This window comes from Chiloscyllium plagiosum, unplaced genomic scaffold (genome assembly GCF_037043375.1).
Source record: "Chiloscyllium plagiosum isolate Xiang-an unplaced genomic scaffold, Cpla_swu_hap1 HiC_scaffold_1, whole genome shotgun sequence".
In the NCBI taxonomy this organism is placed as follows: domain Eukaryota; kingdom Metazoa; phylum Chordata; class Chondrichthyes; order Orectolobiformes; family Hemiscylliidae; genus Chiloscyllium; species Chiloscyllium plagiosum.
In genome coordinates, this window is record NW_028270139.1 from 21,601,360 (window position 1) to 21,624,388 (window position 23,029).

General features: G+C 42.6%; 1 protein-coding gene across 7 annotated transcripts in view; it reads right to left on the reverse strand.

The window, feature by feature from the left end:
* slc2a9l2 (solute carrier family 2 member 9, like 2) overlaps positions 1-23,029 on the reverse strand; it is a 388,528-nt gene that overhangs the window by 21,865 nt on the left and 343,634 nt on the right. For all 7 annotated transcript variants that reach the window (XR_006312847.2, XR_006312845.2, XM_043698097.2 and 4 more), the window contains one exon: positions 15,252-15,379. Coding sequence is in view for 5 of the 7 variants with exons in the window: in XM_043698097.2 (XP_043554032.2) it covers positions 15,252-15,379 (128 nt within the window). In the remaining 2 variants the exon portion in view is untranslated. The remainder of the gene's footprint in view (positions 1-15,251; positions 15,380-23,029) is intronic.

Consider the following 23,029-nt stretch of genomic DNA (forward strand, 5'->3'; position numbering starts at 1 on the left):
GTAGGGCTGGTACTGCCATTTTCTACAAGCTGTTGTGGTTTGGTGATTTCCATAATCAAATATCACTGGACAGGTCTTACAAAATAATGTAATAGCTTTCTGGTCAACATGCAAGTGGCCTTGGCTCCTTTGATGGTTCCTCGACCTTTCTGAAAAACCTCCAAGTATTTAATTAGGAGTTCACTGCTGAAAATGTGTTGCTGGAACAGCGCAGCAGGTCAGGCAGCATCCAGGGAACAGGAGAATCGACGTTTCGGGCATAAGCCCTTCTTCAGGAATGAGGAAAGTGTGACTGACTGACTGAACTGGTGCTCACTCTGAACAACTTCTCTTTCCAATCCTCCCACATCCTCCAAACGAAAGGAGTAGCCATGGGCACCCGCATGGGCCCCAGCTATGCCTGCCTCTTCGTAGGATATGTGGAACAGTCCATCTTCCGCAACTACACTGGCCCCACCCCCCACCTTTTCCTCCGCTACATCGATGACTGTATTGGCGCCGCTTTGTGCTCCCACGAGGAGGTTGAACAGTTCATCCACTTCACCAACACCTTCCACCCCGACCTCAAATTCACCTGGACAGTCTCAGATTCCTCCCTCCCCTTCCTCGACCTTTCTATTTCTATCTCAGGCGACCGAATCAACACAGACATCTACTACAAACCGACCGACTCCCACGGCTACTTGGACTACACCTCCTCCCACCCTGCCCCCTGTAAAAACGCCATCCCATTCTCCCAATTCCTTCGTTTCCGCCGCATTTGCTCCCAGGAGGACCAGTTCCAAAAACGTACAACCCAGAAGGCCTCCTTCTTCATGGACCGCAATTTCCCCCCCGATGTGGTCGACGATGCCCTCCACCGCATCTCTTCCACTGCCCGCTCCTCCACCCTTGAGCCCCGCCGCTCCAACCGCCACCAGGACAGAACCCCACTGATCCTCACCTACCACCCCACCAATCTCCATGTACAGCGTATCATCCGCCGTCATTTCCCCCACCTCCAAACGGACCCCACCACCAAGGATATATTTCTCTCCCCTCCCTGATCAGCGTTCCGTAAAGACCACTCCCTCCGTGACTCCGTCGTCAGATCCACACACCCCACCAACCCAACCTCCACTCCCGGCACCTTCCCCTGCAACCGCAGGAGGTGCAAGACTTGCGCCCACACCTCCCCCCTCACCTCCCTCCAAGGCCCCAAAGGAAACTTCCATATCCGCCTCAAATTCACCTGCACCTCCACACACATCATCTATTGCATCCGCTGCACCCGATGTGGCCTCCTCTATATTGGGGAAACAGGCTGCCTACTTGCGGACCGTTTCAGGGAACACCTCTGGGACACCCGGACCAACCAACCCAACCACCCTGTGGCTCAACACTTCAACTCCCCCTCCCACTCCACCAAGGATATGCAGGTCTTTGGACTCCTCCATCGCCAGACCACAGCAACACGATGGTTGGAGGAGGAGCGCCTCATCTTCCACCTAGGAACCCTCCAACCGCAGGGGATGAACTCGGATTTCACCAGTTTCCTCATTTCCCCTCCCCTCATCTTGTCTCAGTCAAATCCCTCGAACTCAGCACCGTCTTCCTAACCAGGAATCTTCTTCCTGACCTCTCCGACCCCACCCCAGTCTGACCTATCACCCTCACCTTGACCTCTTTCCACCTATCGCACTTCCAACGCCCCTCCCCCAAGTCCCTCTTCCCTACCTTTTATCTTAGCCTGCTGGACACACTTTCCTCATTCCTGAAGAAGGGCTTATGCCCGAAACGTCGATTCTCCTGTTCCCTGGATGCTGCCTGACCTGCTGCGCTGTTCCAGCAACACATTTTCAGCAGTGAACTCCTAATTAAATACTTGGAGGTTTTTCAGAAAGGTCGAGGAACCATCAAAGGAGCCAAGGCCACTTGCATGTTGACCAGAAAGCTATTACATTATTTTGTAAGACCTGTCCAGTGATATTTGATTATGGAAATCACCAAACCACAACAGCTTGTAGAAAATGGCAGTACCAGCCCTACTGATTGTGATCCCCGGTAGGTTGGTTTGCTTTTGTAGGGATGTTAAACAAATGATAAACCGAGTTTTGCAGGTGAACAAATACCAAATCCCTTGTATACAGGATTTAAACGCAAAGCTGACAGGGGGCTGTCCTTCATGAAGCTGGACATGAATGCTTGCAGTTACGGTTAGATGAGGATTCCCAGAAGTATACTACAATTAATAAGGGCATGCACCAATATACGAGACTGCTGTTTGGGGTAGCATCAGCCTTTGCAATTGATGATGGAGAACATTTTATACAGTCTATTCCAGGTCATTATTTTTCTAGATGACGTGCTTTAACAGGAAAGATCAATAAGGAGCACTTAGAGAACTTAAACATGGTCCTTAGATGTTTCTTCCAGGTGGGAACCCAACTTCGAAGGGAAAATTGTGTTCTAAGCACCTCAAGTTGTAAATCTTCAGACTCAGAGGGGGATGGATGATTGGTTGTGATTGTAATGAGGTCAGCCAGGTGGACATCATGGAATATGAGCTCCCTGATTGAGCTGTTAATCTGGTCCAATCAGGGAGCCCTGACTGAACCTAAGTGTCAGAGGTTCTGTTCACTCTGAGACCTGTCTCTGAGGAAGCTAGATCAGTGTCAAGGGCTCTCCATATATATATAAAAGGTGACCTGGTGATGGGATACTGGCCTCTGTAGAGTTATTTCAGTTACTTTTAAGAAACATTATTCAGTTATTGCTCCATAGCAGCTACTTTGTAGAGATAGCCTTTTAGAACGTGGTTTATAGTTTATAACACAGATTATAGTTTAGAACACAGATTTCCCCCACATAGGATGGTGATTCAGAAAAGTTCTGTCGTGTTATCAGTTGTTAATGCTCCTTGAACCATAATAGAATGTTGTCATTGTGGGCGCAGCAGTGCTGTAAGGTGATGGATAGAATGCTGACTTGATATGTATCAAAATCATAATGGAATTTTAATGACACTGCTTAGGAAATCACATCAATAATATACTTTTGGGTATCATACTTGATTCATGTAATCCAAGTGAGCAGATAAATCTAAGAAAACATTTTGTCATAAAACAATAAAATACAGCCCAATATAATTTGGAGTTAACAGACCTATAATTGCATGGCAGAAGGTATCATTCACCCCTTTATGTATTTTCTGCGTGCAAATAAATAGATTTTATCTGGATACTACGAATAATATATACGTCCGCTCAAATTGTGGCTCACTGCCTTCAGGCATGATAAATTCCAAAATCTACTTTATTACCACACCAACGCTTTACTGCCTGTAACCTTGTCATTATGTTAGCATGTCATATTTTCACATGTACAGTATCTGTCAAGTAATCATTCTTAAAAGGACACTAAGCTTCACAAATGCACAACGCACTGGTGTGGCTTACAGATGTTATTTTCTAACCAGTGCTAACTTCCTGCAGAGATTGCTACAGCAGTCAGTTAAATCTGTTTATCTTGGTTTGCTCTTTTTAGAGAAGTCACTGTTAGGTAGATCACCCAACATTTCACAATGAAGCAGTCAGCCAGCAGTCCAGCCCATTTAGTGATGCTGGTTAGAAACTGGTCTTAATCTACATTAGCTTCTTAACTGTTTAGATTATATCTGGATGTTCACTTCCACATCTGCTGAAATTGCACTATTTATTAATGAGCTAAGGTGCATAAAATGTACCCTGCTGCAGTAACTGCTTGGCGTTATCCTGATGAAATCTTGGACAGAAAGACAAGTACTATATTTTGTGATGCACTTTTCTTGTGGGCTTCATGGAAGTGGTAGATGCAGGTACAGTTACATCATTTAAAAGACATTCGGACAGATACATGATTAGGAAAGCTTTTGAGGGATATAGGCCATATACAGGTAAAAGGGACCAGCTTACTTTGGAAAAGCTTGTCGGCATGGACGAGATGGACTGAAGGGTCTGTTTCTGTTCTTTAGGACTCTATAAGGATACATTGAATGTTGTCTTGTTGGAGACAGGAGTTGAATATGAATGAATAGCATTGCACTTCCAGGATCATGAGTCAAAAAACAATTGAAATAGGGGACTAGCTCCTAAAGCTGCAAACAGGCCACCTCAAATGCATACTTAAAATATGATATGATAATGATGTATTAGCGATCTGAACTCTTTACTCCAGTCTCAGGTATGGTCGAAGATGAGCAGGCATACATTGGAAGCTCACTTGATATTTTCAAATGACTCACTAACAAGCAATGGAGCTTATTAGAGAGCTGATTTTTGTGCAATTTTGAGTAGCATATCGCATATTTCAGGCATTGGATGGGACAAAGTAAAGCTTTGTGGAAGCTATGACGAGGCAGCAAAAGATAGAAGCAAAGTCCTGTATCTGGGATCTGCATGGAAGGAGACAATGTCAGAATATTTTATTTTATTTTGTTTATTTATGGTTTTGGGTCTATCATAATTAGAAAAGAGAAGCTGAGAAGTCACTTAAATTTGTAACTCTGACTAAATCTTTGTTATCATCCCTCTGCTTCAAGTGTTCCAGCCTGGACTCCCAATTAGACGTGGAGATATCCTCTCTTCTACTACCATCCTCCTTCCCCCAGTCTCCTCCCTTTCTCATACTGCCACCTTTGTGATATTAATGCCCAAATTCACTACCTGATGCTGATTCACCATGTTGAGTTTCTATTCTACTTCTGTCACCCACTTAAAAATGCAAGATCCAGCCCATGGATGGTGGATAACCACCAATGTCCCTCCAAGACATGAGTTCAGACTGTGATGAAAATATTCCCTACCTGCCTAGGTGAGTGCAGCTCCAACAACACTCAAGCCATTTTATACCAGCTCAAATGAAGAAGCCCATTTGACTGGCACCAATTCCACAAGCATTCATTAATCGAAAATGGACACATACTAGCAGAAGCGTATACCATCTATAAGATGTACTCCAGCATCCACTCCTATTCTCATTTGGAACTGTATCACTGCTCCTTCACTGTCACTGGTCTAAAATCCTGGAACTCTCATTCTAAAAGTGCTGGGTGTACCTATGCAACAACAATTGGGGTGATTCAAGAAGATGGTTCATCACCACCTCCCCTAGGTTAATTAGAGACTGGCAATAAATGTTGAACTGGCCTGTGATAACCTCATCCTGTGAATGATTTGAAAAAAAAACACAAAATTCAAGGAAACAGCCATTCTATAGTGAATGCAGCTTTTCAATGGTAAAAGGAGAGATAGTGTGAAGACAGCAAAATAAAGTGGAATTACAGTGTGCAAGCAGAGAAAACGGAGTTTAGTAATAGATAGAAAATTGAGTTTCCTTTACATTTACATTTCTCTCCTGTGGGTGAAAGTTTTTTTGGTTATGAAAGCAGAAATCTCTCAACACAATTTTTCAAAGCCATCAGGAAACAATGAAGTAGGTTTCGCTTTACTCTCATTCTCACTAAATTGTTGAGAAAAACAAACACACCTCCTTGGCATCCTCCATCAGACGAAATTATAAATCTAAAAACACAGGATCAAGCTTTTTGATCCACTGTGCCAGCATTTCGAAACCACCATCCAATTAGTTCCACCCATAGACTTGCAGTCTTTTCTTTTATAAGCATATATTCAGATCCATTTTGCATCTGCTTCCACCACCCTTTCAAGCAGTGTGCTCCAAATTATAACAACTCGTTAAGTAAAAATAATTTTCCTACTTCTACCTCTAAAGCTTCTTTGGTTGATAATCTTAAATCAGTATCCTCAGAGTCCTCCTTTAATCTCTATCCCGACTGTTAACCTCCTACACAATTTTGAATGCCTCTATTAACTCCCTATGCTCTACAGAGCACAAACCCAGCTTCTAGATTTCCACTCTGAAAGCAATTACCCTCCCAGGATCACATGGGAAAACAGGTGAATATTCTACAAGTTGCTTTCTGGGGAAATTATATTTGCTCAATTACTTAAATTAAATTGAATGTCTGTGTGCATCGCAGAATGCAGGATAAGTAACTCACTGAAATGTCTACATTTGACTCTTTCAGTTTGACTATAGATTTCATCTAGTAAAACCAGGATAAAAACAGTGGGTAAGAGCAACACAGTGGTCGATATATATTTATCTTTTTAAAAATTTGTTTGTTTCTCAGTTTCTCAGGAGGCAGGTCCAGAACTTACACAATTTAATTTCTCTAAAGCCCATATAATTGTCAATGAATCCAAAGGGTTCAGATTTGGGTTATTTTGAAATTTACCATGAGAACTTAGTTGAGCTGAGCCAGCCTCAGATACAATACATGGAGTTGTGTTTATTTCTCAGCTACCCTTGTCAGTATAATGCATCTTGTTGAAAAATTAAGAAGTTCAAGGTGCCTTTTTTTACTCATGATTAATACTGACTCAAAATATTATCTCATTCATTTCAGCTTGAATGAAGAATGGAGTTCAACACAGGGAACCAAACGTGATGAAAATGAAATAATGATTATGACATGGATTAACCTATGTCAATGTCTTCTGATGAAAGCAATACATATTATACTGCCTGTTAATGTACATGCGATAGCAGGTGATGCAATTTGGAGAAAAGCTTGAATTAGTTTCAGCTTGCCTGTGCTACTTAACATCAGTCTCAGTCTTTTAAAGGGGAGATGCATTTTGACTTAAGTTCATCCTTTTCAGTGTGAAAGTGATGGCCCAATCAGTTACTAATGCTACCCTGTCAAGATGCAGCATCTAATGGCTGAATTTGTTACCTTTCGTTGTAGCACAAATAGAACTTTGTGTGGGAAACATGGACAGAGGTCATCTATTCTCAGCTTGTGGCTGTCAAATTTCAGATTGCCCCCATTGTTCAGAGAGACTTGTGGAGTCACATAGCAGCCTAATAGTCTGCCCTTCTAGTGTTGCTGAGGTGCTGCACTTGATCACCAGTATTGGTTGCAAGGAACTCATGTCTACTGTCTTCTCTCAAAATAATAGCATTCATGTTCACACCACTGTTACTCCATCAATGTGATGGATGTTGTCCATCAGCCAGACTGCTGCCACCCGTGACAAAGTGGTGAAATCTAAAGTCAGGCCTTCTAAACTCAAGGCTACAGATGGGCATCCTGCAACAACATTGTGTCATCCTTCCCAGTGAGAGTCAACAAGCCAGGCTGCACCATTAGGTTGGCACTTTATATGATCACCAGGGCAAGCAAAGCCAATTTTGAAATTGGCACAATGTAGATCCACAAAGGAAATAGATGCATTTGTAGGAAATGTTGAATGGCTTGATTGGTTTGGAATGTGCATTTTCTGGGCATCTTTTATTTCAGCATCATGGCCAAAAGAACACTGAGAGAGAGAAGATGTGAGGCTATTGCTAATTGAAGATTTCAGTCAAAGGGTAAAAGGTCCCAGTAACTTATCAACTTGAATGCATCCAATAATTCCTCCTTATCTATTTTAAACTGGGGACAGAACTTCTGTCATCATGATAGATAAGTCAATCACAGACCTTTGGCAAGCTAAGTAGAAAGTTAGCAAGCAGGATCTCAGTTGTAATAATCTCCGGTTTGCTCCCAATGAGATGTGCAATTGACTACAGAAGTAGGACAATAAGACAGATGAATGTGTGGCTGGAAAGATGGTGCATTATGGAAGGCTTTAGATTCCTGAGACACTGGGACTAGCACCGAGGGGAGTTAGCAACTGTACAAGTCAGGTAGGTTGTACCTGAATAAAGTTGGGACTGATTTCCTTGAGGGGTATTTTGCTATTACTTCTGGGAGGAATTAACTTGGCAAGTGTGGGAACCAGAACTATGTTAGAAAATAAAACCAGAGTGCACAAAACACTGGGAGAGACATACAGCATTAGAATAGAGAATAGGATTTATTAGTTGGAGTCACAGAAAGGAAGAAAGAGATGGAGTCTAAATCAGGGCTACTATGTATGGATGTGAATGCATGGAGTCTAGTCTATACATTGGGAGTTGCAGGTGAAGATTGTCATGAGGAATTACAACGTTGCAGCAAGAGCAGAGACTTAGATCAAGGAAAGGCAGTACTATGAATTTAAAATTCCTGACTACAAGGTGTTCGTAAGAGATAGAAAAGGGGAATAAAAATTGAGGAGGGATAGCAGTATTGGTTACAGAGTGCATTGTCGTGCTGAAAAAAAGAGGCTGTTCCATAAAGTTCGAGGATGCAGTTGATATGGATAGAACTAAGAAACAAAACATGCACAATTACATTACTCACTGCAGTCTATAGACTCCTACCTACTGGTAAGGATGTAGGGCAACAAATCTGCATGTAAGCTGTAGAGAGGTGCAGACACTACAGAATAGCTATAATAAGGAATTTCAATTATCCAAATGTAGACTGGAATAATTGCCATGAAAAAAGCTGTGAAAACCAACAATTCCTAGATTGTGTCTGGACAAATTTTCAATAGCAATGTATCCAGTCCAACCCAAACAAGAGATAATGCTAAAACTAGGGTGGCAAGGTGGCTCAGTGGTTAGCACAGCTGCCTCACAGTACCAGGGACCCGGGTTCAATTCACACCTTGGGGAACTGTCTGTGTAGAGTTTGCACATTCTCCCCGTGGCTGCGTGGGTTTCCTCCGGGTGCTCCAGTTTCCTCCCACAGTCACAAAGATGTGCAGGTTAGGTGAATTGGCCATGCTAAATTGCCCGTAGTGTAGGTGCATTAGTCAGGGGTAAATATAGGGGGTGGGTTTCTCTTCGGAGAGTCGGTGTGGACTTTTTGGGCCGAAGGGCCTGTTTCCACACTGTAGGTAATCTAGATTCTTGGGAATAAAGTGGGCCAAGCAAAGTGAGTGTCAGTGGGGGTGCATTTTGGAGACAGTGATCATGATATTGTAAGGTTTAGGATGACAGCTGAATGGCTAAAAGTGACTCATAATAAAAATAGTTAACTGTGGGACAGCTGACCTCCTTGGGGTAAGAACAGGCTGGGATTGACTGGAATTGAATGTAGAGGAAAATACTGTAGCTTAATAATGGCTATCTTCAAATAAGATAAAAGCATATTACTGCGAATTCTGGAGATCTGAAATAAAAACAGGAAGTGCTGGAGAAACCCAGCTATACCCTATGACAATCCTCCTCACTATCCGCAATGCCACTTATCTTTAGGTTGTTCGCAAACTTACTAATTAGACCAGCCACATTTTCCTCTAAATCATTTATATTGATCATGAATGGCAGAGGTCCCAGTACTGATTCCTATAGAACATGTCTAGTCACAACCCTCCATTCTGAAAAACAACCTTCCACCTCTATCCTCTGTGTCCTATGGCTAAGCCAGTTCTGTATCCATCTTACCAGCTCACCCCGATCCCATGCGACTTCACCTTTTGTACCAGTCTGCCATGAGGGACCTTGGCAAAGGCTTTACTAAAATCCATAGATTTTGCCCTCATCAATTATCTTTGTCATCTCATCAAAAAAACTCAATCAAGTTAGTGAGGCACGACTTCTCCCACACAAAACCATGCTGTTGATCACTGATAAGTCGATTTCCTTCTAAATGCATATAGATCTGAGAATCTTTCCAATAATTTCCATACCACTGACGTTAAGCTCATAGGCCTGTAATTTCTTGGATTATCCCTGCTACCCTTAAACAATGGGACAACATTGGCTATTCTTCAGTCCTCACCTGTGGCCAAAAGGATACAAAAATGTCTGTCAATGCTCCAGTAATTTGTTCTCTTGCCTCCTTCTATTCTTGGATAGATTCTCATCAGGACCTGGAGATCTGCCTTAATCTTTTTTAAGACGCACAATACCTCTTCCTTTTTAATTGCAACTTGGCTTGGAAATTTGACACTCCCTTCCCTGAGATTATCTTCCTCTAACTTCTTCTCTTTGGTGAATCCCATTGCAAAATATTCATTGTGGACCTCACCTATCTCTTCTGACTCCACAAATTGATTTCCTCCTTTGTCCTTCAGTGGGCCAACCTGGTTACCTTCTTGCTTTTTATATATGTATAAAAAATCTTAGGATTGTCCTTAATCCTGTTTGCTAATGACTCTTCATGACCCATTTTAGCCCTTCTAATTTCTTGTTTAAGTTTTTACCTCCTTTCCTTATATACTTTAAGGGCTTCGTCAGTTCCCATCCTCTTAGATCTTACATATGTTTCCTTTTTCTTTTTGACAAAGGTCATAACAATATTGTTGGTCATCCAAGGTTCACGTAACGTGCTATACCTATCCTTCAATCTTGCAGAGAAGTGCTGCTCTTGAACTCTTATCAAATGTCCAATGTGAATTTACCCTCAAACATCCGCCTCCAATACAAATTCTCCAGTTCCTGCCTAATATTATTATAGTTCGCCTTCCCCCAGTGTAACATTTTCATCCAAGGCCTGCTGTATTCCCTATTCATGCATATCTTAAAACTCATGGTATTATGGTCACTACACCTGAAATGCTCCCCAACTGGTCCTTCATTCACCTGGCCGCGCTTATTTCCCAAAACCAGATCCAGTATAACCCCTTCCCTGGTTGGACTGTTTACATACTGTGTCAAAATACCTTCCTGAATGGTCCTTGCAAATTCTGCCCTGTCCAAGCCCTTAGCATGAAATGAGTCCCAGTCAATGTAGGGGAAGTTAAAATCACCCACCACAACAACCCTGCTGTTTTTACATGTTTCCAAAGTCTATCTACATAATCTCTCTTCTATCTCCTGCTGGCTGATGGGAGGCCTGAAGAATACCTCCAGCATTGTGATTTTACCTTCCCTATTCCTGAGTTCTACGCATATTACCTCACTGCATGAGTCCTTTGATGTATCCTTTCTCAATACAACTGTGAGATACTCCCTTACCGGTAATGCAACTCCCCCATCCCTTTTACATTCTATCACACCTGGAACATCTTAATCCTGGGTCATTCAATTGGAGATAGAGATTAAGATAAAGAAGGAGATGTATGCTATGACAAATGTCAGGTTGAAAATACAAAACTGAATACTGAAGATTTAGAAAGATATTGCGAAACATATTGGAGTTGGAAAGAGAAAATATGAGAAAAGATTAGTCACTAATATAAAGGGGAATCCCAAAGTCTTCTGCAGGCACATAAACAGCAAAAACAGAAATAGGGCCAAATCAGCACCAAAAAAGGGATTTACAAGTGGAGGCTGGTGACATGGTGTAGGTGTTAAATGAATACTTTGCATCTGATCTTATTTAGAAAGTAAATGTTACCTGACGAGTTCATGGTGACAGAAATCTTGCTCCCAGAAGAGTTCAAAATAGATAAGGAGGGGTTATTGAATAGATTGTCAGCATCTAAAATTGATAAGGTACTGAGACCCGATGAGATGCATCCAGGAGTACAGAAAGAAGTGGAAGTGTAAAGTGCAGTGTCACTGGCAATAATCTTTCATTCTTTGCTAAGCTCCAGGGTGGTGCCAGTGGACTGGATTATTCCAAATGATCTTTGATCACGGCATGGATAGGGTAAATAGACAAGGTCTTTTCCCTGGGTTGGGGGAGTACAGAACTAGAGGGCATAGGTTTAGACTGAGGCAGGGAAGATTTAAAAAGGATATAAAGGGCAACCTTTTCAACCAGAGGGTGGTGTGTGTATGGAATGAGTTGCCAGAGGAAGTGGTACAATTACAACATTTAAAAGGCATCTGGATGGATATATGAATAGGAAGGGTTTAGAGAGATATGGGCCAAATGATGGCAAATGGGACTAGATTTAGGATATGGATGAGTTGGACAAAAGGGTCTGTCTCTGAGCTGTATATCTCTAAGACTCTAAGGTTGTAGGATAATCCTAGCAATTATAGACTAGGCAGTTTAATTTTAAATATCAGGGAATAGTTATTCTGTATAGAATTAATAATTACATGGAAAAATGTGGGTTAATTAATTGGAATGTGGATATGAAGGACATGGACTTCAACAACGCACTCAATAGTGTTACTAGGTTATAGCTGATGGAATAAATGGGACAGTAATAAAATGTTTGAGTCTAACATGGCTTTGCACATGGGTAATCATGTCTCACAAACATGATTGAGTTTTTTGAAGAAGTAACAAAGAGGATTGATGAGGGCAGAGCGGTAGATGTGATCTATATGGACTCCAGTAAGGCATTCAACAAGGTTCTCCATGTGAGACTGATTAGCAAGGTTAGATCTCACGGAATACAGGGAGAACTAGCCATTTGGATACAGAACTGACTCAAAGATAGAAGACAGAGGGTGGTGGTGGAGGGTTGTTTTTCAGACTGGAGGCCTGTGACCAGTGGAGTGCCACAAGGATCGGTGCTGGGTCCTCTACTTTTTGTTACTTATATAAATGATTTGGATGCGAGCATAACAAATATAGTTGAAAATGTGTTGCTGGAAAAGTGCAGCAGGTCAGGCAGCATCCAAGGAGCAGGAGAATCGACGTTTCGGGCATGAGCCCTTCTTCAAGAATGAGGAAAGTGTGCCAAGCAGGTTAAGATAAAAGGTAAGGAGGAGGGACTTGGGGGAGGGGCGTTGGAAATGCGATAGGTGGAAGGAGGTTAAGGTGAGGGTGATAGGCTGGAGTGGGGGTGGGGGTGGAGAGGTCAGGAAGAAGATTGCAGGTTAGGAAGGTGGTGCTGAGTTCGAGGGTTGGGACTGAGACAAGGTGGGGGGAGGGGAAATGAGGAAACTGGAGAAATCTGAGTTCATCCCTTGTGGGTGGAGGGTTCCAAGGCGGAAGATGAGGCGCTCTTCCTCCAGCCATCGTGTTACTATGGTCTGGCGATGGAGGAGTCCAAGGACCTGCATTTCCTTGGTGGAGTGGGAGGGGGAGTTGAAGTGTTGAGCCACGGGGTGGTTGGGTTGGTTGGTCTGGGTGTCCGCAAGTAGGTGGCCTGTCTCCCCAATATAGAGGAGGCCACATCGGGTGCAGCGGATGCAGTAAATGATGTGTGTGAAGGTGCAGGTGAATTTGTGGTGGATATGGAAGGATCCCTTGGGGCCTTGGAGGGAAGTAAGGGGGGAGGTAAGGGCGCAAGTTTTGCATTTCTTGCAGTTGCAGGGGTAGGTGCCGGGAGTGGAGGTTGGGTTGGTGGGGGGTGTGGACCTGACGAGGGAGTCACGGAGGGAGTGGTCTTTTCGGAATGCTGATAGGGGAGGGGAGGGAAATATATCTCTGGTGGTGGGGTCCGTTTGGAGGTGGCGGAAATGATGATTGGTGGGGTGGTAGGTGAGGACCAGTGGGGTTCTGATTGGAGGGGCGGAGCTCAAGGGCGGAGGAGCGGGAAATGGACGAGATGCGGTGGAGAGCATCGTCAATCACGTCTGGGGAGAAATTGCAGTCTTTGAACATAGAACATAGAAGAATACAGCGCAGTACAGGCCCTTTGGCCCTCGATGTTGCGCCGATCCAAGTCCACCTAACCTATACTAACCCACTATCCTCCATATACCTATCCAATGCCCGCTTAAATGCCCATAAAGAAGGAGGCCATCTGGGTTATACGGTATTGGAACTGGTCCTCCTGGGAGCAGAACAAATATAGTTAGTAAGTTTGCAGATGACACCAAAATTGGAGGTGTAATGACAGTGAAGGAGGTTACCTCACATTACAATGAGATCTTGACCAGACAGGCCAATGAGCTGAGAAGTGGCAGATGGAGTTTAATTCAGATAAATGCAAGGTGCTGCATTTTGGGAAAGCACTTAATGGTAAGGTCCTAGGGAGTGATGCTGAACAAAGAGACCCTGGAGTGCAAGTTCATAGCTCCTTGAAAGTGGAGTCACAGGTAGATAGGATAGTAAAGAAGGTGTTTGGTATGCTTTCCTTTATTGGTCAGAGTATTGAGTACAGGAGTTGGAAGGTCATGTTGCGGCTGTACAGGACATTGGTTAGGCCACTTTTTGAATATTGTGTGCAATTCTGGTCTCCTTCCTATCGGAAAGATATTGTGAAACTTGAAAGGGTTCAGAAAAGATTTACAAGAATGCTGCCAGTGTTGGAGGATTTGAGTTATAGGTTGAGGCTGAACAGGCTGGGGCTGTTTTCCCTGGAGCATCGGAGGCTGAGGGGTGACCTTATAGAGGTTTACAAAATTATGAGGGGCATGGATAGGATAAATAAACAAAGCCTTTTCCCTGGGGTCAGGGAGTCCAGAACTAGAGGGCATAGATTTAGGGTGAGAGGGGAAAGATATAAAAGAGACCTAAGGGGCAACGTTTTCACACAGAGGATGGTATGTGTATAGAATGAGCTGCCAGAGGAAGTGGTGGAGGCTGGTACAATTGCAACATTTAAAAGGCATTTGGATTGGTATATGAATAGGAAGGGTTTGGAGGGATATCGGGCAGGTGCTGCCAAGTGGGACTAGATTGGGTTGGGATATCTGATCGGCATGGACGGGTTGGACTGAAGGGACTGTTCCCATGCTTTACATCTCTATGACTCTAGAGGCAAAGTACACAAGTGACCGTGGGGGCTTTCACATCTCATTCCTAACATTCATAAGGGCCCATGTTCCTGAAACATTCGCAGAATGAAAGCAAGAGCTGAAAGGCTGTCTGTTTTATCTCTTCAATACTTTAAGAGTACTGAAGCCAATCATTATGCCCTGGCTGCTCACATGCATATGATTTGCAAAATCGGTGCAGATCAGGAATCATTCCTGTCACTCAACTTAGGTTGACACTAGACTGTTCATTTGAATGAATTTCCATGAGTGTTGAGGCTTTAACAGATGGCTGCACTTCAGTAATTTCTGGCGTACTATCAAGAGACTTTGGATAATTGACAAAAGAAGCAGAGAATTTCTTCGATCAACAAATTGATAGGATGTAGAATGTGCTGCCTGAAATAGTGGTGAAAGTATATTTAATAATAACTTCCAAACAGGGAAATGTTTTAAAAGAAAAAAAAACACATAGAGCTATTGGGAATGAGCTGGACTAATTGAATAGCTTTTCCAAAGAGGCAGTGCAGATATGATATACTGAGTAAACACCTTGTGTTCTGCATGATTCACTTAAAAGTGCAGGTAGTGCTGTACAGTGGAATGACAAATCTGTTCGTTCAAATTCAATGGCTCCAAGAGTAAGACAGGTTCAGTCTGTCTAACCATCAAATTCTTTAAATAGCTCAATACTGTTTTCAAGGTTTGTAATATAAGTCTGAACTTACTTATTGACATTTATATAGCTGTAGAGTTTGCAGGAGCTTTTAATTAAACTGTACCTGGATAACAGGAAAAAGAAGTCCGACAAAAAAGTTGGAAATCCAGAGCACTGTGCCACCAACCATGAATGCAGCAGATCGACTGAACTGATCAAACATCTCGCCAGTAAGGACAAAAGGAATCCCTCCTGAAATAAAGACCGTGCACCAGTCAGGAATTAAAACATCATGGTTGATGCTAATGCACCAAACCAAGAGAACCTGAGAAAAGACCCAAGTTTGGGTTCAAGAAAAATCAAACTTTAAGTAATCGAATTGCACAATGTTCCTCTGCCTCTCTTATCAAACATCTCCGTACATGGTTTATTGTAAACTATTCTGTAGATTTGAAAGTAAGTTTAATAGTTTGCTCTGTACAGAACTGCCATTAAATTTCCAAATGCTGAATGAAAGAAATCACGTATTTCTTGAAATTGCATGCACAGTAATCTTAACAGTTGTGTTAGAATCGCACCTTCACCGAGCTTTCTACCGTCAGACTGATGTTTGCTTGGATAAAGGTAAAGTTGCCTCAGTCCCACAGACCATACAACGGTTCCCTCATTAGACAGAGGTGACTGGTGGTGGTTTAACCTGAGGGTCAATACGCCTCAGGCAAGGAGAGAGGATGAGAGTCCTTCATGATGAGGGAATTACAGAGTATCGGATAGTACAGGGGTTGAACCCACATTTTTGGCATCACTCTGCATTGCAAACCAACCATCCAGCCAACTGGCAGCTAAATGACTGGTCCCTTATGGGGCTGTGCGGTATCCAGATTAATATCACTGTCTTTTTATGGCGTGCCTTCATGGTCTCCTGGTAATGGTGAATATGGAACATAGCTTTGAACTTTGAGATCTCTCCAGAGTTTCCTTAGTAATCTTGGCAGGTTAAAGCCACAAAGGAATCCCTCCTGAAATAAAGACCGTGCACCAGTCAGGAATTAAAACATCATGGTTGATGCTAATGCACCAACCCAAGAGAACCTGAGAAAAGACCCAAGTTTGGGTTCAAGAAAAATCAAACTTTAAGTTCTGTACAGAGCAAACTATTAAACTTACTTTCAAATCTACAGAATAGTTTACAATAAACCATGTACGGAGATGTTTGATAAGAGAGGCAGAGGAACATTGTGGGACCAGTGGGCAGAAAAGATCCTAGTGCAATCTATTTGGCACCTATTTGGCTATGTGTCAGGAGATTAGGTTGTTTACCAATGTGTGAGAAACATTCCCCCTCTCCAATTTGCCTCTGAGTGAGGAAACTAATCCTGCGAGACATTTACTTAATGCAGTCTTCTGGGATTTGAACCCCCTACTCTTAATGAGGATCACACACACCCTGGCAATAGTTATAATGCTTTGATTTAATGCGACTGCTGGCAATAAATGTGTGAGGCCACTCTAAAGCTTGACAGTGAGTGGTCCTGGCTGAGGAAATTCACATTATTCCTGCCTCAGGTCTTTTGCTTTCCCCGCATGGGACAGAAGTAGAATTGACAGAATCATGGGAAGGACCCCTTTGTGGCTTTAACCTGCCAAGATTACTAAGGAAACTCTGGAGAGATCTCAAAGTTCAAAGCTATGTTCCATATTCACCATTACCAGGAGACCATGAAGGCACGCCATAAAAAGACAGTGATATTAATCTGGATACCACACAGACTATTACAAGGATAGCATTAAGTTATTCTAACTCTATTATGTGTTTCTACAATTGTTCAACTATCACTCCTTATTCACTTGAAATATTGGGTGAAATCTGACAGCTCTTGAAAACATCCTTCCTTCCAGATAAATGTGTCCATGAGTTTAGATTCCTTACAGTTTGGAAACAGGCCCTTCGGCCCTACAAGTCCACACCGACCCTCCGAAGAGTAACCCGAATGGGTCTCCGAAGAGACCCATTTCCCTCTGACTAATGCACCTTAACACTATGGGCAATTTAGCACGGCCAATTCACCTAACCTGCACATCTTTGGACTGTGGGAGGAAACCAGAGCACCCGGAGGAAACCCTTGCAGACACTGGGAGAATGTGCAAACTCCACTCCCAAGGCTGGAATTGAACCTGGGACCCTGGTGCTATGAGGCAGCAGTGCTAACCACTGAACCACCCCTCAGGATCTACTTTCAGGATCATCTTGGAGATTGCCAGTTAAGAAGCTACTTCTGAAGCAAAGAGAAAGACTCTCGGAGGAATCACGATTGCTGCCTTTCCCAACCATGGACCCATCACTAGGATATGGCTCCATTGGCTCACTGGTCTGCTGCTGGACTCAGCACTCAGTGGGAGGCTGTTCTGCTGCTGACCAGACCATGGTGAGGTCCATCCTGTTGCACACAAAATCCCCTCATGAGTGTCACAACCTTGCTTCCATTGCACATCTGTCTCATTGGTTCAGAGGCGGGAATAAATCTGGCTGCCCACTCAATTTGGACATTTCCTATTTCTTCTGTGATCCTGACTCTAAACTCAGCAGCTTTAGTCATAACTGATTCCACAAAATAACCCCATTTCTCTCTATACAGATAGTGCCTGACCTGCTGCATATTTCACTTTATATTTCTGATTTCCAGTATTTTGTCTGTAACCTGTCCCATTTTTCTTTCATATACATAGTACAGTTCTCATGCTCCACTGCATCACCAAAATAAAATTTATTTTAATTTCTGGGTTCATTAATAAAAAAAGTGAAATATTGGCAGACACAGAACTGTTATAAATTTATCACATCCACATAATGCACTAACTTATTTTTAACTAGGTTGCATTTTAGGAAGAAGAATATCCACTGCAGTCATCAAGTTATTTAATTGTATGCACTGCAATTAAATAAAAAATATAACATGCATTATACTCTAGTTGTAAAGCATGTTTGATCATTTCATTATAAAATAATTGAATATTAATTTTGCGAAATATCTGTATACATATTTAACATATAAATGTAAAATGTTTAGTCATATTATAATACTTAATAATTTTAGGGCATTGTTCAGGTGAAAGAAGATTGCCTGCTCCATCAAGATTTGCAGATGTCGGTGTTGGACTGGGGTGTACAAAGTTAAAAATCACACAATACCAGGTTATCGTCCAAATGATTTATTTGGAAGCACTATCTTTTGAAGTGCTGCTCCTTCATCAAGTGGTTGTACAGCAGGATTATATGACACAGAACTTATAGTAAAAGATCACAGTGTCATGCAATTGAAACAATATATTGAACAAACCTAGATTGTTGTTAATTCTTTCATTTTTTACAATGGATTGCAGGTTTCGGTTCATTGATATGTAAATCCCAGAACTTCGTTTACCTCACATTCTCAAGATAAGTTAAAGTTTTGTACAAAAAAAAGTGACATCTCAGCTCAGACAATGTATTAAAGAAGTGAGTTTAGTATCTGTTATTCCAATCTTGAGTCAGACTGGTTCTATTTCTAAAGTAGGAATTTATAAAATGTTTTATGGATTGACTGCCTGCAGATTGTGTGTTTTTTTATCAAAATAGAATATATCTGCAAATACAATTCTGCAAATGCAAATTCACCCCATAGACGTGTGTGCGCGCATATGTACATGCATGTGTGCATGCGTGCGTGTGGGAGAGAGATGGAGAGTGTGAGAGTGTGTGTTGAGTGAGCGTGACAGAGTATAAGCCTGTGACAGGGTATGCACGTGTGTGAGAGTGTGGGGGATGTATGTGTGTGTGTCTGAGAGCACGTGTATATGAGAGAGGGTCTGCGTGTAAGATTGCGTGTGTATTTGTGCTTGTATGTGACTGTGCGTGTGAAAGTGTATAGTGTGGTGGGGTCATATGTAGTGTGACATGAACCCAAGGTCCTGGTTGAAGCATGGGTACTGAACTTGGCTATCAGCTTCTGCTCGACCACTCTACGTTATTGCATATCCCAAAGTCTGCCTTGGAGGATGATCACCTGAAGATCCAAGGCTGAATGCCCTAACCGCTGAAGTGTTCCCTGACTGGGAGGGCACATCTCTGTCTGGCAATTGTTGTGCGGTGTCCATTCATCTTGATAGTCAAGTTCTGTACCAATGAAGATGGCCTAAACAGGGACCTTGGGTTCATGTCACAATACAGGTGACCCCCACTACATTATACACTCTCACACACACACTCACATATAAGCACACATTCACACACACTCCTACATACTCACCCACTCATGCAGACCCTCTCTCATACACACACACTCTCACAAATTTATACTCCATCACACTCACGCACATACTCGGCCAAGCACGCACACACACAAACACACACTCACATGGGCACACTCAGATGCACACGCTCACACTGTCTCTCTCTCTCACACACACATCTCTATGGGGTGAATTTGCATTTGCAGACGAGTTCTATTTTTGCTCATAAAGCTCACAACCTGCAGGCAGTCAATCCATGTGACATTTTATAAATTCCTACTTTGGAAATAGAACCAGTCTGATTCAAGATTGGGATACAGACAGACTCTATCCTCACACCTTTAATATATTGGCTGAGTTGAGATGTTCCTTTTTTTCATAAAACCTTAAGTTTTCTTAAGAATGTGAATTAAAAGAAGTTCTGGGATTTACATATTAATGAACCAAAACCTGCAACCCATTCTAAAAGATAAAAGATTTAACAGCAATCTAGGTTTGTTCAATATATCATTTCAATTGCATGATACTATGATCTTTTGCTAGAAATTCTGTCTTATGATTCTGCTCCACTGCTACCTGATGAAGGAGCAGTGCTCTGAAAGCTAGTACTTCTAAATAAACCTGTTGGACTATAACCTGGTGTTCTGTGATTTTTAACTTTGTCCACCCCAGTCCAACACTGGTGCCTCCACATCATGATTTAACAGGGACGAGTGCACCAATAACCATGCCCCACAGTTCCATAAACTATCACAACATGTAAAAATGTATAAAAACCCAATGAGACCAGCAAAATGACCAATTGGCCTGACTGACTAATACTCCGGAAAAGAAATTCACACCAGGTTATCATCAATTCAGAAAAAAAACTCTTTTTATACCCACACAAATTCAGGAACAGCAATGTATTGAAAGCATTTCTAAACTAAAGCTGTACAACTTAAAACCACTTTCCTTCAAAATTCCTAAATACAATCACACTTTTTTTTTGGAAAGAATGTAATGCATGCCATTGCAATAAACATTTTATCAAGTTTAGAATTTAATGTTAAAAATGTTTTATGTAATAAAACTCAGCATCACAAATTATGTACCATGAATTACTTGAAACACAGTGACTGCTTTAGACATACAATCATTCAGTGATGACATGATCAATCCATGGCAAGTGTATTTAGATTGATGGCTTTCTGCATTCAGAGGTGTATCAGTTTTTTAAAAAGTGCTATTTTATGCCTGTAGTCTTGGGCCAATTTAAATGTAATGGTATATGGGAAATTATTGCTTTCCTTGTGTGTTGTGGCTTTAAGAATAGTCGAGCGGTGATGATAAGTGAGATATTGACAGATTGTTCTAATTCTGCTTCTGTTCAGATTTAAATCCCCTATATAACACAAATATAGAAGGCATTGATACTTAGTGACTGCATCATATGAGCATGTGGACATACATTTGGCCCCTCAAGTTTGTTCCACCATTCAATAAAATCATGGCTGATCTAATAACTCTACATTTCCATTGACCTATAATAACTTTTCAGCACTTGGTTCACAAGAATCTAGCTACCTCTGCCTTAAAAATGTTCAAAGACTCTACTTCCACTATCTTTTAAGGAAGAACTTTACCAAAATGCCACACCTCACACTTTCTAAATTAAACTCCATCTGCCACTCCTCGGCACACGGCCCATCTGATCAAGGTCCTGTTGTACTCTGAGATAGTCTTCTTCACTGTCCACTACACCACCTATTTTAGTGTCCTCTGCAAAGCTACTAACCATGCCTCGTCTATGCACATCTAAATCATTTATATAAATGATGCAAAGCAGTAAATCCATCGTTGAACCTTGTAGCACACCACTGGTCACAGATCTCCAGTCCGAAATGCAACCCTCTACCACCACCCTGTGTCCTATCTTCAATCCAATTTTGCATCTAATTGCATCCCATGTTATCTAACCTTACTAACTAGTCTACCATGCAGAACCTTGTCTGAACACTTTGCTGATGTCCATATAAACAACATTTACCACTTCAATCTTCTTTGTCACCTGTTCAATTAAGATGGTGAGACATGGTTTCCCCTCCATACACAAAGCCATGCTGACTGTTCCTAATCAGTCATCGCCTTTTCAAATGCATGTAAACCCTGTCCCTCAGAATCCCCTCCAACAACTTAACCACTACTGATGAAAGGCTCACCTGTCTATAGTTCCCTGGTTTTCCCTTATAGTCTTTCTTAAGTAATGACATCACGTTAGCCAACCTCCAATCTTCTGCAGCTCACCAGTGGCTATTGATGGTATAAATATCTCAACAAAGGCCCCAGCAATCACATCCCTAGCTACCCACAGCATTCCAGTGTACACCTGATCAGGTCCCAGTGATTTATCCATCTTTATGTGTTTTAAGGCATCCAGGACTTCTCTTCTGCAATATGAAATCCCTCTGCCCTTCTTCAACTAAACAGAAAACGATAAGCATCAATTCTATAAGTGAGTTCATTGTCTGCCATTCAGGATAGGGCTCAGCTGGAAGCGTTCTGGTTGTTGTGTTTGGGTAGCTACCAATTTTGTTGCAGGACTCTCTGGTTTGCAGCAGTAGCTCACTCTGCTCCCTCGCTGACGCTACTTCTCAGATGCTGCCTGAACTGCTGTGCTGTTCCAGCACCACTAATCCAAAATCTGCTCCCTCACTTCCAGCCACTAGGTGCCGCTAATGGGATAGGTGCCAAGATACTGTGGAGAAAGTGAGGTTTGCAGATGCTGGAGACCAGAGTCGAGAGTGTGGTGTTGGAAAAGCACAGCAGGTCAGGCAGCATCCTAGCAGTAGTAGAGTCGTGTTTAGGGCAAGAGTCCTTCAGCAGGCATGAAGCTTGTGAGCCGAGGGGGGTAGAGAGATAAATGAAAGGGGGTGGGGTGGGGGGGAAGGTAACTGAGAGCATGAGAGATAGATAGAGGTGGGGGTAATGGTGATAAATCAGAGAGGAGGGTAGAGCAGACAGGTGAGAAGGAAGATGGACAGGCAGGACAGGTCATGAAGGTGGGATAAGGTGGGGTGAGGAGCAATAGGGAACTTTTGAAGTCCACATTGATGCCATGTAGTCACGGTGGCTCAGTGGTTCGCACTGCTGCCTCACAGCAACAAGGACCTTGGTTCGATCCCTCCCTTGGGCGGCTGTCTGTGTGGAGTTTGCACATTCTCCCAGGGTCTGCGTGGGTTTCCTCTGGGTACTCTGGTTTCCTCCTACAATCCAAAGATGTGCAGGTCAGGTGAATGAATTGGCCACGTTAAATTGCCCATATTGTTCAGGGATGTGTAGGTTAGGGGTAAATGTAGAGTAATGGGGAATCGATTTGGGTGGGATTCTCTTCGGAGGGTCGGTGCTGACTTGTAGGGTTGAAGGGCCTGTTTCCATACTGTAGGGATTGTATTCTATGGTTGGAGGGTCCCAAGGTGGAACATGAAGCGTTCATCCTCCCGGGGTTAGCATTCATCTGCTTCACCCTCCTCTCTAACCTATCACTATTATCCACACCTCCATCTACCTATCGCACTCTCAGCTACCTTTCCTGCTGGCCTCACCCCCCTCCCATTTATCTCTCTACCCCCTTGGCTCACAAGCCTCATTCCT